The sequence below is a fragment of the Nylanderia fulva genome, unplaced genomic scaffold (assembly GCF_048542155.1).
Source record: "Nylanderia fulva isolate GAGA-0341 unplaced genomic scaffold, ASM4854215v1 Scaffold6, whole genome shotgun sequence".
NCBI classification, from domain to species: domain Eukaryota; kingdom Metazoa; phylum Arthropoda; class Insecta; order Hymenoptera; family Formicidae; genus Nylanderia; species Nylanderia fulva.
Window position 1 is genome coordinate 4,748,664 of NW_028190698.1, and position 17,407 is coordinate 4,766,070.

At 37.2% G+C, this 17,407-nt stretch overlaps 1 protein-coding gene across 4 annotated transcripts in view; it reads right to left on the reverse strand.

Moving 5' to 3' along the window:
• LOC114941718 (SAM and SH3 domain-containing protein 1) overlaps positions 1 to 17,407 on the reverse strand; it is a 310,795-nt gene that overhangs the window by 17,686 nt on the left and 275,702 nt on the right. For 3 of the 4 annotated variants that reach the window (XM_085487908.1, XM_085487907.1, XM_029316813.2), the window contains exons 6-7: positions 2,435 to 2,596; positions 2,037 to 2,093 (exon numbers count right to left, since the gene is read on the reverse strand). In XM_085487908.1, coding sequence (XP_085344034.1) covers positions 2,037 to 2,093; positions 2,435 to 2,596 — 219 coding nt within the window. The remainder of the gene's footprint in view (positions 1 to 2,036; positions 2,094 to 2,434; positions 2,597 to 17,407) is intronic. The other variant, XM_085487906.1, reaches the window with a different exon arrangement.

Genomic DNA, 17,407 nt, shown 5'->3' on the forward strand with positions numbered 1-17,407 from the left:
CGCTCTCCCTTCAAGAATCGTGAGAGAGAATTTATATCCTTCCCGTACGGGCCATTCAGGAGACGACACATCGAGTGTTTTAGATTTACGTGACTAACCGTCGCACGTCGGATTAGAGCAAAAACTGCCTCGAATAACACGAGCCAAGACAATAGGTCTTCGAACAATAAACTCCCGTTGCGACCGGTTCGTAAACACGCTCGAAAAATAATATTACATACACAGCGATGCGAAACAGAATAAACGAAAATCCTCGATTCTTACATGTATATATATATATATATATATATACATCTTCACAATTAATTGTTGATCGCCAGTGATAAAATTTTCACAAATAATAAGATGCAATTTAATTCGACCAACTGGCTATTCATTTATTGAAAATAAGTACACACTACGTTTCGACCCACATTGTGGTCCTTTTCAAGTGTTGTTCTTATTCAGCAATTACATTAATTAAAAATAAAAACATGAAAGTTGTCCTGTCATATCGACAATCTGTTAACTAACTTTTATGTTTCTATTTTTAATTAATGTAATTGCTGAATAAGAACAACACTTGAAAAGGACCACAATGTGAGTCGAAACATAGTGTGTACTTATTTTCAATAAATGAATAGCCAGTTTTTGGTCGAATTAAATTGCATCTTATATATATACATATATTTATACATGTATATATATATATATATATATATATATATGTATATGTATATTTCTTCTTTTATCACAGATAAATTAACGACGATAAACTTTTTTATCGAGAATTACGATAAAAAATCGACAAGGATAAGTATTGCTTAGCAAAATAAATTTTGAAGGAATTCAGGTCAAGCTGATGGAATATAATTAAAAGACTTGTTTATTAAAATTTTCATAGAATTCTCGACAATAAATTATCTCCGATTTTATCGTAAAATTATTCTATCCTGATAATTCTTGTAACTTTTGCATTTCCCCTCGTTTCTCGACTAAAATTTCTAAAGTCAAGCATCTTCATCGAACTTTATCGTTCAAACGCGATGTTTCAACAAAGTATTCTTCAATTACACGATCTCCCTTAATTTTCATTTTAATCAAATAATCAAATATCATCAGCGATAAACGACAAAAGATATCTACAAAGATATGTTACAGTTCGCGAGACAAGAAGAAACGAGAAAACCACGAAGCTGCGAAACCTCAACAACAGAAAATAAGCGAAACACGAAAAACTCTAATGCGAATATCGCGGGATCGCGAGATGCATAAGAAATTCATGGTGCAACCGTCGCGATATGCATTGACGATTATGATGATATCGCGCTGATCTGGCTGTTTTGCATAATAAGAGGTATCGAGTTGGCGAAAGACAGTCCGAGGAAGAAGAGGGCGAAAGATCAGCGGGGAACGAGCTCTCGTAAAACGGAGGGGGACAGCGACATATACACGTACATGCATACATATATGTAGAGGAAAATCGTCGGTGCAGGATCGAGAAGAGGTGGCCTCGGTGATAGCGCATATATGCAAATTTGGTCCTGCGAGAATTCCGATGCGGGAGGCAGGATTGTATCGGATAAGGCTACTGGCTGCTCCCAGGGCCAATATCAGTCGAACGACGAGAAGAGGGTTGCCGATGATCCGGGCAATGCACGAGGGAATCGCAGGAAGAAAATAAACGAGCCACGGGGTGGTTTAATCGCGATACCGCGCGCGCGAACCCTTATCACGATCGGCACGCACGATAACGAAAATTGTCGCTCGCGAATGTTGCGCGTGCGCGAATAAACGCGGATATATCTTCACGAAAGAACCATTGGGTAACTTAAAGGGAGAGGAAAGATAAATTTACTTTCGTTTGCAAAAGGGAGAGAGAGAGAGAGAGAGGGATCGAGCGAATCTAATCGCGGCGCATCTCGACGTTAACCCTTTCCCGCAAGGGAGAGAGTCCTTTACAAGTAAGTTCGTTAGTAAAAAAAACTCTGCGGATTTCTCCCGAAAATCTCGTTATAGAATCGAGAAAGATAAATGTGGATTTAAGATGCACTCACCTCCTCGTGCTCTTTGTGGAATCGCTCTTTCTTTCGTAGCGCCTCTTGAACTTTCAGCTGAAAAATGCAAGGGAATGGAAGCGTTCTTAAGTTTCGTTTAAAAAGGTTTTATCGACGACTTTCCCGCGAGTGACTTCGAACATTCCGAGACTGTGAGTTCAAGGATCACGATGGATTATATAAGAGCAAGTGCCTTTCACTCGCAAGATTTCTGTTATACTAATATAAATTATTATCTATTCCGTCTTTGCTATAATTTTAGAAATTGTCCGATATTTTGAAAAATAGCACTCGAATGATGTACAAGTAAAATTAAATTAAAATTATTTTCTCGAGATGCGATATGAATGATTCTAGGTATTTATTTAATAAAATATATGAGTAAAAATGCAGTTTACCCTATGTATGGTTTCTTCGAAACTGTTTGGTTGTCCGCCATTCATCTGTAAATATCTCAGTCGATCGTAATCTCTAGGATCCACCATCGAACGAAGAATCGTGTGTCCCATATCGGGTCCGAGTCCTAAACCACTTTGCAGAACACTGTCAGGCGTGTCCACCTGTATAAACAAAATAGAGCGTAGATGTGATTATTACTGCAAATTTATTAGAAGCAAATTGAATCTACGCACGTTGATGAAGAGAGCACACATTCCATTAGCTATATCAAAAAGTCATACACATTCCATTAGCTGCATCAAACTTTTCCTATCATCTGCCAGGTTATAAAGGATAAAAAGTATAGGAGTAAGATACGAGCGCAATATTCGTTATGTTTTTTGATTTTAACGCATCTAAAAAAAGCAAACAAAATATGTGTACATAAACTCTAGTGACATAAATAAAAAATATATTTCTATAAAGCAATATATATATCAGAGAGAATTTTTATATTTGAGAAAAAAAGTTAAAGTCACACATCTCTCGGTATTACATTTCGCTCTTTTTCCCCTGAAACTTTTATCCCATTCTACATTTTCTAGTTTTTCCTCTATAATGTAATATTACGCAAATTACTTTCGGTGAATTCAATTTATGCGAACGAAAAATAATGAGATCCGCGGTAGCAATAGTCCGGACATCGATTACAAACGACGCAATAATTTATTACGATCGTCGTACAAATCCGCTATCGCGGAGGACACACATTTTTGCATGAAAGTGTAACGTTCCCTTTCATAGAGCGAGCGCGCGTCTCTCCTATTCTATAGAATGTCGAGTTCCTTAAAAGCGGCTGCCATTTATTCTCGCGACGTTTCTGCAGCTAATGGGCTCGTGCATAAGATATTCAGGACGCGGCAAGGGTCGCCATGGAGATCGTCAATTTCTCGTTCTTCGGGGTCCTGCTTCGAGAGGGAGAGGGAATACATACACCGTCTCTCCGCACTATACAGCATTTCGGAAAAACGTAGCGCGAGATTCTAATCGTGCGGGTAAGACGGGTTGCGAGCACTGCGTTAGCCGAATGATTAAGATAGAAGCCCGAGAGTTTCGTTCCCGCAGTAACTTCAGACAAAGCCCCCGAAGTATTTACAAAGGACCGTCTCTTCTACGAGATTAGCCTGAGTAGGGAAATTCATCTCCCTTTCCTTACTATTTTAAGCGCGTCGTCGTCGACGTCGTTTTCGTTGTTCCTGCTGTTAACATCCTCGTACAACCATCGCTCGAGAAATAGTTTACGACGAAAATTATTACGCTGACACTCTGTGAATGCGGCCTGTAGAGATTATTTTACATTGTCTTCGAGACAATGTTACTAAAATATTATAGAGATGATCAGGAAAATTTGTAACATCGAGTAGTTTATCGCTGAAAATGTCGATATACAATAAATGTATGGAATATTGAACAATAACGTTCGAGTGCTAACAAAAAAAAAATCACACATTTATTAAATAGAATTTTAATATTGCAATTTTTTTTTAATTATGGCGGGAAAATTTTTACCATGTTTCAAGAGAAAAAGACAGTCTTGAGATTTATTTATAATTAAAATTATTTTTTAATGAGGACTAAATTTTCTTACTTTATATATCTCGTTAAAAATTAACAAGTTACTATCGATTTTTATAGAAAATAATTAATGGCGCTCCGATATTAAAGTATCGTGAATAATAAGAAATAATAAATATGAAACGCTGAAAATATAAACTCGATCGCGCATTCACCAAAATAAAGTTTATGCGGCAGTTCTGCTATAGACTCTCTCCGAATTAAGAAGCGTTGCATCATGAAGAAATATCGATCCATCGCGCGGTATAATCTTGATGCCTAAGGAAGAAAAAGCCGTGTGTCTGTATAGACAACGCCGGGACGATTACCTTGCGGTGCGCGATTTAATTAAACCACGTGGTATTTATGTTAAACGGATTAGAACCGTTTGTTTGAGCTCGCAGACTGAGCTTCCTCCACGGTCGTGGCTGTAGCATCCACTAAGCCTGAATAATACCTAGAGACAAGGCTGAGAATTTACGTTGCTCCCTGTTTACCGGCGCGTTGTTGACTTTTTCTCCTTGAACGGACGGCGAGAGAAGCGGGATAGCCCAAAGAAATCCCCAAACGTCCGGGGATGCATTTTAAACGCATCCCTTATCCGCGAATCTCTCGCGGTAGTCTATGTAATCTTCTCTGATACGACGACTTTACTGCGGATTGTTGCCTCTTATGACATGATATGAAAATGTAATACATTATATCATGATCTGATGTGCATCAGTCATTTTCTCTTCTCCTCTTTCTCAATCTATTTTTTATTCCATTCAATTATCCTTTATTTTTATTATCTATTGAATCTATTTTTAAATCATTTTTCAATATTTCTTAATTACTTTAACAGTAACCTAATATTTATTTATTTATTTTTTTATCTAGAATTTAAATATCTTAATGTAAATTAAAAATACTTAATATCAAAAAGATATGCGATGTCTCGATTTAAAAAATTATTAAAGCCCGACAAATTCCTAATCATGCGTACAATAAATACTTTGCGCAATGACTTGGAAATCCCGGTGTTCTTGCATCTTTGCTCCATCGCGAGTATTAAGAAGACGACAAAGAGCGCAGAATGGCATATATACAGATACGAATAGCAGTCGCTCCGAGAAACAATTTCGCCCATTTATCTACCGCGGGATCGACATCTCGATAATGCATCTCGTCTGGAAATAAATGTTGCGATCGCGAATACGCGCGCATCTTCGTACGCAACGATTTCCATCAGTTAGCGTCCGCACCGACACGAATCTCTTCCCTATCCGTCGTCTCTTCCCCGATCGGGAGGCAAAAGATTAAGCAATCGCTCTCCTTCGTCCGTTACGTAAATCACAATAAACCCGTCGTAGTTCAGGATAAATGGCACGCGGAGCGTGCGACGTGCGTATCGAAGGTTCGCTGTCCGAGAGGATGACCCGTTCACGAGGAGAAAAGTAGTGGATCCAGCAGAGGGTGGCGAAGGGATTCCGAGAGAATAGGTCTATAGACATATATATATCTTTTTTTTAAAGGTTAAGCGGTTAACTGGCCACCTGGGGCGAGCTCTCCTTACAAGATCGGTTTTATAGCCGCTCTCAGTCAGTCGCGTCGGCCGTACCGCCTACTGGTTAATTTATCCTGGCATTGTTATTGCTTCGGCACGACTCGAGAAAGATAGAGGAAGAGAGCCAAACACATCGAGATAGATATACCGCCATGCGGGGTCGTGACAAACGCAATTAAGCATCTCATGACTTCCTGCACGAAGAAACCTGCAATCTGGTCATCTTCTCCTGCCGGAACGCCTCGCAGCATCATCGGGATCGGCCGTAACGGGTCGCCGGCTGTTGCACGGAATGCACCACGGTAGATCGTAGTTCGTTCTTGCGCGACAGTAATCGCCTACTCCGCCGGGACAGAGTAGACTTTAACCGGATCGTTTCTCCCTCCCGTGCGACTCTCTTATCAGGGCGAATTGATTTACGAACGCAATCGGTGATTCGGAAGTCACCGCTTTAACGGCGACGTTGAACTGTCGCGTGATTTGTTTCCCGATAATAATGTTCGACGTGAGACACGTGATACGCTGAGGAAAGTGATATCCGCAGATTTACTTCTCGGGAATAGTTATAAAGAAAATTGTTTGACAAAACATTTTTTCAGATAAGAAATATATGTCGGTTCTCAATATTATTAGTAATAATAATACATGAATTTTAAATCGGCCAATAGAGCCCAAGCGCGAAAAATTAATTTTTCGGAACTGTATCTCTTGGTTTGAGATTACTAAGTTCCATATATAAATTAATCTCGAACTTTACATATGGAGAAAAATAGGCGAGAAAACATTTTCTCTTTAATTTTCGACTGGAATTTTGTCTCGAAATAACGTATGCACTGGAGATGTGTTAATAATAAGTAATATCTTAGGATTTCATGGAGTCTGGTAATTTGCTCAGCTATCTGCTTCCGGGATTCTCTTAGATCGAGAACATGGAATATGTGAATAAGGTTACTATTGAATTGAACTACAAAGCTCTGCGCGGATAACATCATTCTCAGAATTATGCATAATGAACCATGCATGTACGTTCAATTAAAATACCGAATTATATAAAGTATGTTAATATGCAGTATTATATCATCCAGCTTTTAAAGCTAGTTTAATAAATTTATATTAATCTATTACTTTCTCTCGTACGTATTATTATGAATCCAATTCTGATAACCTCCTTTATGTACAATCTATTCGTCGTACAAAGCAAGATCGAAAGATATTATTACTATGGGAATTCAAACGAGTATTGCAGCTGCAATTACTGCCAGATTGATCTTCCAAAATTTGCAATGCTATTTACATTAGTGCATATGTGTGTATAATTAAATAAAAATTATTTCTGTAATTATGAATTAATTGTCAGTCTTTCCATTAAGGCTGTTTATTAATTAATGCCACCAATTTCTATTACTTATTTAATTATACTAATTTCATTTATTCATTGATGCAATGCAGACTCAGACATTAAAACCGTCTGAGAATTCTAACGCTTCGGGCGAAGAAGATTTTTATCCTACACCTCGATTACCCAAGATAGTTTTCTCTGTCTGGTTTCGATCTTAATGGCGACGGCTGCCACGATAAACAGACATGTACCGTGAAAGAGATCTGCCACTGTTTGAAATTCCGCTGAAGCAGCCTCGACTTTCTGTACTCGACCAATACGATGCGATGCAGTGGGCCCAGGGTCTCGATTCCGGTCACGGGCGTAATCACGGCACTTAGGCGAGTAAAAGCGAGCGGCAACGAGAGGTCCAGGCTGGTAACGGGTTCACACACAACCTCTCTCGATGCGCACATACGTACATATAATACATACGAAGCGAGAAGAGTCGAGGAACCGTCGAACGGATACGGTTGCGGTGATCGTCGGTGGTCGACTGTTTATCGACGAGATGAAGCGACTTCGGACACGTCGAAACCGCGAGCGGGTACCGGCCGCTAGAGACGGTTTGGCTATTATCGGAGTGATTGAAACGTAAAGCGTGGGCATCGCCAGCTTTTCTCGCGAGCGACCGCGAATGTATTCCGAATTGACACACACCGATCGAATGTGTGTGTTTGTGTGTGTAACATATTGTCATGTATATATCGATGGGTGACGACGAGTCGCGAATCGCGATTCGAATAAATATTGGATCATCGCGGAGAATATACATACATCTCTCTGATCTCGTAATCGATGCTTTGACAATCGAGCGACGATGGTATAACATTCCGGTCACGGATATAATAGCGCCGGTTAAACGGAATGAAATTGCATTTCGACCTCTTCCGACCATTGGGAAAATTGACGTTAGCGATCGCAGACGTCGTTGGCGTATAAATGTAACTGAGAAAAAAATAAGGGCGGAACGTGTTTATCAAGTTTTCGCAATGGAGAAATAGTCTCACGTACAGTTCGAGAAAAATTGAATTTTAATACTCGCCATTTTCGCACTCAACAAATTGATTTATTCATCTTGAAAATATATATCCTTTTTCCAAATAAAAAATTCGTAATATGTCATTAAATCGACCTGTGTTGATTAGCTGACAACTTCCTCAAATATATTCGATTATTTGTTTCGGATAAGATATTTCGCAGAGAGATCCTAGACACAAATATTGGAAACTGCGTACAATATCGCACATATCACGTGCTGGAAGATAAATGGAGCTTGCGGGAGCCGCGCGGCAGTGAATCTTGGACAAGATTTGCGAACGAAATAGCAGCACGAAATTATCTGCGGCGCATCGCGAAATCCACGACGCATAGTATCGATAAATCTGTACTATAATATAACTATTTGATAAAACTATTCAATCTCGGAGCGAGTTTACAGCCACGTCAGATATATCACGAATGCAAATCTAAATATATACGTTTAATGATATGCGCTCTCTTGTAAAGTATCGTCCCTTGATGTGTAAACGGGAGCAACATGCGATCCTATATATATTCCAGGGTATGGAATTACTTCGGTGCGGTAGTTTCGGTCACAGGCGTAATCATAATACTTGAGAGAAAACTACGTTAGAACGATGGAAAGCTGCGGTTATCTCGAAAAGTAGCGTCGACCGTAATAATATCATTGTATACGTAGGAAAGGCGGTAAGAGGAGCTTGCGAGAGAGAGTAACTATACGGCTCTAGAGTGCCACGAAAGTTGGCTATTTATGAGCTAGTCAGGGCAGAAACTTGTTGTTGCAGTGGTGAAACTCGGCAAACTCGCGATATAAATGGTTACGATGACGTAGAAGCAGTGATTTTGATACTTTTAAGCGATACGGATCGATATAAAAAGATTTTTTTCACAAAAATAATATATACACTGAAAAAAATTTATTGAATTTAAAATAAGTATTTATTTCAATACTGCCTAATAAATCATTTATTTGAAACTAATAATATTGATTTGATGTGAAAACAATTTATTTGATATAAGAAAATGATAGATCAAAACAGATAAATATTTGTTTCAAATAAATTACTTATTAGACAATATTAAAATGAATATTTATTATTATTTAAGAATTTTTTTCAGTGTAGAAATGTGAAAAAATTAAGACATGATATATAGAATTACGCGGAGATACAATACTCTTACAAAATCACAGTTATACTCTATACTCTCTAACAAAACTAACGCGATGACACAGTCTCAGTTATCATTTGAAAAGATGGTATCTTTTACGAGCACTTTGCAATATTAGTTTCGTGCGATGAACTTTCCCAAAAGTAGGCCTCGTAATGCACCAGACATATCTGTGTCTTGAAACTGAAAAGATTAATATTACACCATTTATTTCGCTTATTCTAAAGTGGAACTTTCTAATTTCAAGAAATCTAGGTGAATCACATAAATACACATGTACACACATTATAATTTTAAGAACAAGACATTTTTTATTAATTCAAAACTGTCATTGCGTTAGAGATTATTATTAGCAAAAATTTATCAGAAGTTTAAATTTATCTGCCATCAAAAAATCGTGAATTTGGTATAATTGAATGGACGTAATAAGGAATAGATTGTTGATTAACTAACGCAAACACACGTTCGTGTAAACTTTCCCATCGGTGCCTCACGAAATGCGAAATGCGAGGAAAGCAATGTTGTTGTACATACAGCAGGCATCTTGTATGGCAGGTATAGTGAGTCTGGTATGCATCGTATTGCACGTAATGAAGCATACCTATGGCAGAAGCGCGGTAGAGATACAGGGAGACGATTCGTCGAAGCCCTCGCGTGCTTTGCCTGTACCTGTTTAAGCGCAGAAACGGGTCCTGCGGGATTCGCTCGATTATTCGGTCATTTGAATCTTAATGTTGATATTTGCGAGAGAATGCGCGTCCATTTAGTCTGACAAAGTATTCTTCGCAGCTCGCTGGGAATATGGTGGAAAGCGCACCGGCATAATCTCGGCTTAATAACGACATAAAGTATTATAATCGCGAGCGTGAGCTCTTGTATAAATAATAATGATAAAGTCCAACAATTCCCGGTAGCTCGAACATTATAATACATTTTTAAAATAAATAGTTAGCTACTCATCACGCGTTAAGATGTGTGTATAAAAAATATATCTTGAGTCTACAGATTTTAATTGATATAAAAAAAAAGAAAATTCTGATAAATATACAGATCAGTGAAAATGTATCTCTCTGTCACGAGTTTGAAACATTGAAAAATTTATTTAAATGTATATTTTTTTATTTCTCTCTTTCTCATTCTCTCTCGACAAAACAAAGTAAAAATATTTATTTAATTACAAAAATTGAATGAAAAATATGAAATTTAATATTTCCCTTTTCTTTGCATAAAGTTTATTTTTTCCATTGGTTATTGTATTGAAATATGATTAAAAAGATTCCAAAATAAGATGTAAAGTCAGGAACAAAAAGATTGATCCGTAATATGGATTTTTCGAAAGCAGAGAACTCGCATTTAAAACATTGCCGGCTCTGACTTGTCATTAATTGTAAATAAGATAGCGCCCGTAAAGCGAAGGCAGTCTGGTGCATCAAACCAACTGCCTCGTCTAAAATTTAGCTAACGAGATAGGACGTTACGCCGTTGGCATCTAACGACAAGATGAAACGAGTCCTGGTTATACAAGTATCTCGGGCGTTATGGGGTGCGTCAAAACGACAACACTTGTGGTAGAAGTCTGGAACAAGTACACACACGGGAACGAAAGTAAAAACAGTAATGGATACTTGCAGTAATGGACACTCGCATTTTCATAAAAAATAAGCTGAAAGATGAATACGCATACGTTAACTGTCATTGCCATCTGAACCAGTTATCAGTTTCCCTTTAATCCTATGTATCGAACTACAGACTTGCGAACGCATGGTTGTGATCATTGATATCATGGTAATAATGTTGTTGAAGATTATTATAAATAATAATAAAAAAAATTCATAAATGAATATTTTCCTTATTGAAACTTTTAACGCCGTTGATTTAATGTTGAATTGCGATAGAAATTTTCTATCTATTTTTTTAGAAACTTAATTAAATTTTTTTAGAAATTTAGATACATCAGTATTTCTCTATTCTCATATTAGTCATATTAAAATATCAGTTATATCAGTCATATTAAAATATTATGAAATATATTTTAAGTACAATATATCAAAACATTATTTTCAGACTCATCTGATCCAATATTTATTTTATCCAATATTTATTTCCAATATTTATTTTATCTGATCCAATTAGGTGAAATAATAATGTAATATTAAATAATTAAGTTGTTTTCCAAATCAAATATCTAGTAAAATAATAGAAATAGTGAAAAATATGAATTTTGAATACAGACGAAATTGTCACTTCTTGTGACATAGTTTTACGAGTATATCCTATTAAATTCGTAATCGCAATCGTATATTAAGTTTTCATAGAAGCTAAAAGTATCATTTCGCAATATACATAATATAAATATCGACTTCCAAAGATGGTTTCGCCTCACATCCTTCGCGATACATTCGTGGTTTTTCCCTCCGAAGGATAGGAGAACACGGGAGGAAAAGGGGAGAAAACGCATCGTTCGATGCAAATAAAACGACGAAGTCCTGAAAAGAGCCATGGCCGTCGTCAAAATGTTTTACGCGGCGCGGAAGGTGTACGTCATAGATGTATGCCGCATGCTGATCATATTTCATGCAAATTTTTCACCCTCGCTCTCTCTTCGGTAGCTTTGGGAGCAGCAGTCGGAGAGTAGGTACCTGCCACCCTCTGCCATCTCCTTCTCGCGTTTGCGAGGACTTTCTGCGAGTGCAGAAGCTCGAGGAGACTCGTCCGCCGGCTAATTATGGGGAGTTATTTCGTTCGCGCCGCCGATGCACGAAACACGGAAATTTTCTCGCCACGTAAGTGAAAATGCAATTTCCATGGCTGTATTCGTCGGTCCCTCTTCGCCGACCGCGATCTAATTTAATGATAATAAGAGAGAGAGAGAGAGAGAGAGCACCTTGGTTTATTCCCGATTTCGTTGCGTGCGAAATATGGCCATTCTTCTTCTTCTTCTTCTTCTTCTTCTTCTTCTTCTTCTTCTTATATAGCATATTAAAGTCCTGTCTCAAAAACTCATTGCCATTAATTAATTGCGCTGCCTCTGTAAACTCTCTTCTTTACAAAATTATTCTCGCCTCGAATAATAATATGCATAATTGGTTGTAATTAATTTAATTAAACTTCGATCATTTAACTAAACGAGCTTTTATATGTTACAGATTTCCGATCTGTTGAATAATGTGCGAGGTGAAAAATATATATTACTTACATATTTGTTTTGACAAATATATTTCACATATTCGTATTGACAAATAAGTGTGAAAATATAATTTTGAAAGTGTAATAATTCTCATATAATATAACTGCAAAATAATTATTATTTTTAAATTGCATATACGATAAATTAATGTGTTAATACGTAATAAATTTTCATATAATATAACAACAAAATAATTCTTATTTTTAATTGTAGATGTGATAAATTAATGCGTTCATATGTAATAAATTTTCATAATCATATATATTATTGTTAACGTGTTTAATTGTTCTAATAATGACGGAAAGAAGGAAAAATAAAGAGAGCTATTTCAACACGTTTAAAACAAATGTGTATTAATAATATCTAATCCGCAGAAGCATCGGCGCAATATCTCTCCGTGCTAAATAAGAGTTAAGCTTATTTCGATAAAAAATAAAAAATGCAATGCCAGTTTGAACGGTAGTGGAGCGAGCATAAAGTCGTTCTTTTAGCTCAGTTATGTTTATGAATTGCGGGCAAACAGCTTTAATCCGAGCAAAAACGTTCGATAAGCGGCTTTCTCGAAATATTCTTTTACATCGCCACTCTCATATATCGTTTACATACGTATGTAATGTACCACGTATTAAGCACCAACGTACGTTTGGTTTTAATCATCCGACAAATCGATATCCTGTCGAATTTATAAGCATGATCGACATGAAGGCGCTCCAAAAGCTCGTGCACGCGATTCGATAATGAATTATCGAATCGAGCGTCGTTGAAATAATTTCCCCGTGACCTCCATTCGTCGTATTTTTGCCCGGAATAATTCCAACGATTCGAAGAAAGCGACTGTGCTCTCTTATTTTTTCGCGCAAGCTGAATAAGATACGCGAGACGTCTCGCGAGTCGACGAGCAATTTTGTGAAGGCATCAACCCAGCCGGACATCGCGTCGCTATTTATGCGGATCGTACGCGATTAAGGTTTAATCCTCGCGTGGAGGAAACGTTCGTGCTACGTCGCCGAGCCGGAATGATATAGCGGGATCGTGCGCGCCCAGAAAGAGTAATATGAAATTTCGTTAGTGCCAATAAAAAGAAGCGTTTACGTTCCGACTGAATTAGATCGTTGTTTCAGGATGATAACATCTCGTGCGAAAGTCAATAAAGTGTCCGCGCGGTTGAAACGACGGTGCATAATTAATGCGTGGAATATTATGACGGACTTTTACGATTTGACAGCTATCAAAATAATCGTCACTCTCTTGTGACGTAAATATCCGGTTTCAAAAATAATGTCGCATAAAACGAGGGAGTTAGTTTCGAGCGAAATTCTTCTCCGCTTATAACTTTCGCGCGCTTTGTAAGTTAAAAATTAAAATTAAAACTGCATATAAAAAGGGACGAGTACTTTCCATCAAAATGTAGTTCATGGCGCAGTAGATTGAATTTCACTCTTTCGATATATATATATATATATATATATATATATATATATATAATACGTTATACTATTTACTAAAGAAAAACTCATTCTCGTAATCTAAAAAAATGCTTTCTATGAAAGTATAAGAGATAACCAGTTACCAAGTTTGCGACAAGTTCTTTGATAAATTAGAAAATCTGCTCGGTAAAGATTCAAAGTGCGGTAGATAGTCATTTGTCGTGTATGGCTCTCTCTTTAACTTTTTCATCATTCTCAGCCGTTACCTTTCATCACCAATCCAGTTACCGTAATTTAGATAAAATCTTTAATCTCTTTTATTATCTATTTTATTTAAAATGATAGTATTTTCATCGTTTAATTTTAAACGCATAACACTAGCAGCTCGCTATTCGCTTTAAATTTCGATGTTACAAAGGCGAACAATATTTAATACTTGCATCATACCATCATACATCATGCGAATATGTGAATGAGTACTCGCGTTCACAAGAGAGGAAATCCGTTAATCTCATAAGAGGCTGCGCGACAGATACCACATAAACCAGGAAGCGCGCTAAAGATTTAAGCTCGAGATGATATATAATGCGGAAACAATGTGACTTTGTCGCAAGATGTAATGAGAATGTCCTCTTCCATCCCGGAAGCTAAACGTCGATGTTTCTTGCCTCCAATTAGTGCTACAACTTTGAGAAAGTTTGCGCGATATAATACGAGCCTCGGGATAAAGCCTGGCGCGATGATAAAACTGATGCGTGCTGGAAATATTTGCCGACATAGTGCTGTCGTAGTTTAACTGTCGGCACTGCTTCTACTATAGTTTAGGAGAGATACAAGTGCTTAATTAAATAAGTTTCTCGAGCGTATCGAAAGACAATAAGAGCATCATATTGCGCGATATCACATCACGCGTATTAATGTTACTTTGTAATACGTATATACAGATCTTTAGAGAAACATAATATAATCTTCTAATTATATTAATAGGTTTATGTGAATACTCTATTAGAGTCATTGTATTGAAATGTGTTATTCAAAATATATAAGATTTAGAATATTTTTACAAGTAATATGCAATAATAAATTTCATATGAAAAATAAATTTTAATATTTAAAAAGAGCTCCGTAATTAAAATAAAATATTAAAAAGTTGGTCTTCCTTTTTCAATAAATACTGTATTATCTTTCGTGAATTTTTTTCCGCGCCTCCCATTTAATTTTCTATATTTTCTCTTGAAATAAAATAGTACGCTGACAAGGTCAATGTACTCTATGGTGCGTGACTATTGTGATTTTAGAAAATATCTATACATGAGGTGATTTTATTAAATAGAATCAATAGAATTGACAGATTTGAAGATTCGATAGTGAAAAATATAAAATACTATTACGAAAATTTAAAAAAATTTTTATCATTAACTAAATACATAATAAAAATTTGTTGCAAAGTTTGCTGTATAGATAAGTCATTATTACACATACTTATTATATATTTGATTATTATTTTCATTTCAAACCAATTTTCATGCCAAAATATCAACAAAACATTATGCGCTTGATCGAACAACCCTCCCTATTTTTAACGAAGAAACTTTTATATTCATCCTCGCGCTATATAGAAATGCTCGTACGCCGACGCTGCTTAAAAGTAACTTCTGAACGAAGTTAACTCCAGAGATATTATAATCGCAAAGCACGCAATACTTATCAGCCGAATGTATCAAACGATATTGAGACACCTCGGGGCATCCTCCGACGTGAACGACCAAGCGTAAAAGAACTGATACCCTCTTCTCGCGAGGAAAAGAGACTTCAAACTCGTAAAAAGGATCGTTAAGATTAAGATAACGCCAGTCTTAAGCCGGCGTTATTAAAGAAGAAATGTCAGAAAAAAAAGGAAAAAATTCACTATAAAAACATTATACGCATAACGAGAAAGAGCAAAATAACAAGATAGAAGAAGAACTGAATGAGGGAAAAATGACGGAAAAAAGAGAGAAAAAGAAGGAAGAAGACGAGAAAAGAGATCTGTTGGAGGAGCCATATTATATGTACCTACATGAAAAGTCTGCGTCCCGGTATTTGGAATCGTTGAAGAGTTTTGTGAAGCTAGTGCGACAAAGAGAGAAAGAGAAAGAGAGCAACAGTGTGATGCGGGTAGGCGACGAAGAAGATGCTGAAAAGAACCTGATCAGAGATCCCGGGTGCGTGCACCGATATCTTGTTTAATTAAGCGAACCTCCAAAATGCGGCATCTTGTGGTAAGAAACCGACCATGTTGTGAGGCTTCAAAGCCGTTACTCGCCACTGGAGAGTGAAGAGACTCACTCTGAGAGAGCCTCACCCTGTCCTCGTTTCTACTCCGTGAGTCTTCGACTTCGTCACTAATAAACACCGGCTATGGATCTCGCGTGTACGTGTGTGTAGACCAATTTTTGTGTATGTATCGTGTCCGCCGAGGATCGCGAGAAAGAGAGAGAAAGAGAGGACACGCAAAAGCGTGTATTTCTGTATAGGTATACGTAGTAGAGAGAGAGAGAGAGAGAGAGAGAGAGAGAGTGCTAGGAGGACAAAAAAAGTACGAAAAAAGTATCATCGAGAAGCGACGTGTTCCGTCCTAATTACGTACCATCAGTACCTGGGTTGCAATACTGTCGCTGTTGCAGAGCGTCACTGCAGGACGAAGTTAACGAAAGCCGTTAACGATTCGAGGCGGTTCGGGTCCACAAATGTACCGCAGAAAACGAGGGAAACCTCGATTTTGGTTTGAAAAACCGGAACACGTGGAAAGAAAACGATAGTAAAAAAAAACTCTTTCCAGCATCAAACACGGAGAAGTACATCCAACTCATTTGTTTGCACGTTTCGCACAACATATCGATTTTCCTATCGGTGTTATTTATTTCATTGACACTATTTCAATATTAGTTTCAAATATTAACACGACAGCTGTGATATAAAGTATATATGTATGTATATTTTGCATTATGAGTATATTATATAATTAATAATAATACATAATTAGTATGCAATTAATAATAAATACGTTCACGAAAAAGTCAGTTTACGAAAATGTAAAAATAAAAATAAATTCAATTTTTTAAAATTTATCAATAAATTAGATTGTTATTAATAAATATAGACAAAAAATAAAAATTGATTAAAATTTAATGTGTTTATTCATCTGTTTATTTCTCATCGCGCGCGTCAGAGAAATGCTGTGTAATTTTGCGTCGTACAATAGCGTGCTCCAGAATATTGCTCTTATTATTTTCTACATAAGCTCGCCTCGCTTAAAACGTCATCTCGTGTACGATGGCGCTTAACGAGTTAATGTCGTCACGTCGAACGACGGACAATTTCTGTGGCTAATTAGCGTACGACGTGGCACATGAGAAAGATGACGTGAGCGCGGTATAAGCCGTCTAGACTGGCTGAAACGAATCGATTGCACTTGAAAGAAAGAAATCTCATCGTGTATGCGACGTCGCGTGAACAGGATCGCGTGTGCATTCTGCGTGAGACTTCAATAAACCACTGGCTGGTTCGCATAATACATACCAGAGGGGATTTGAAGGTATCGTACGGACGATTCGACAGGATACAGAGAGAAACATTCCCCGACGTGCTATTATCCCCCAGCTCCGT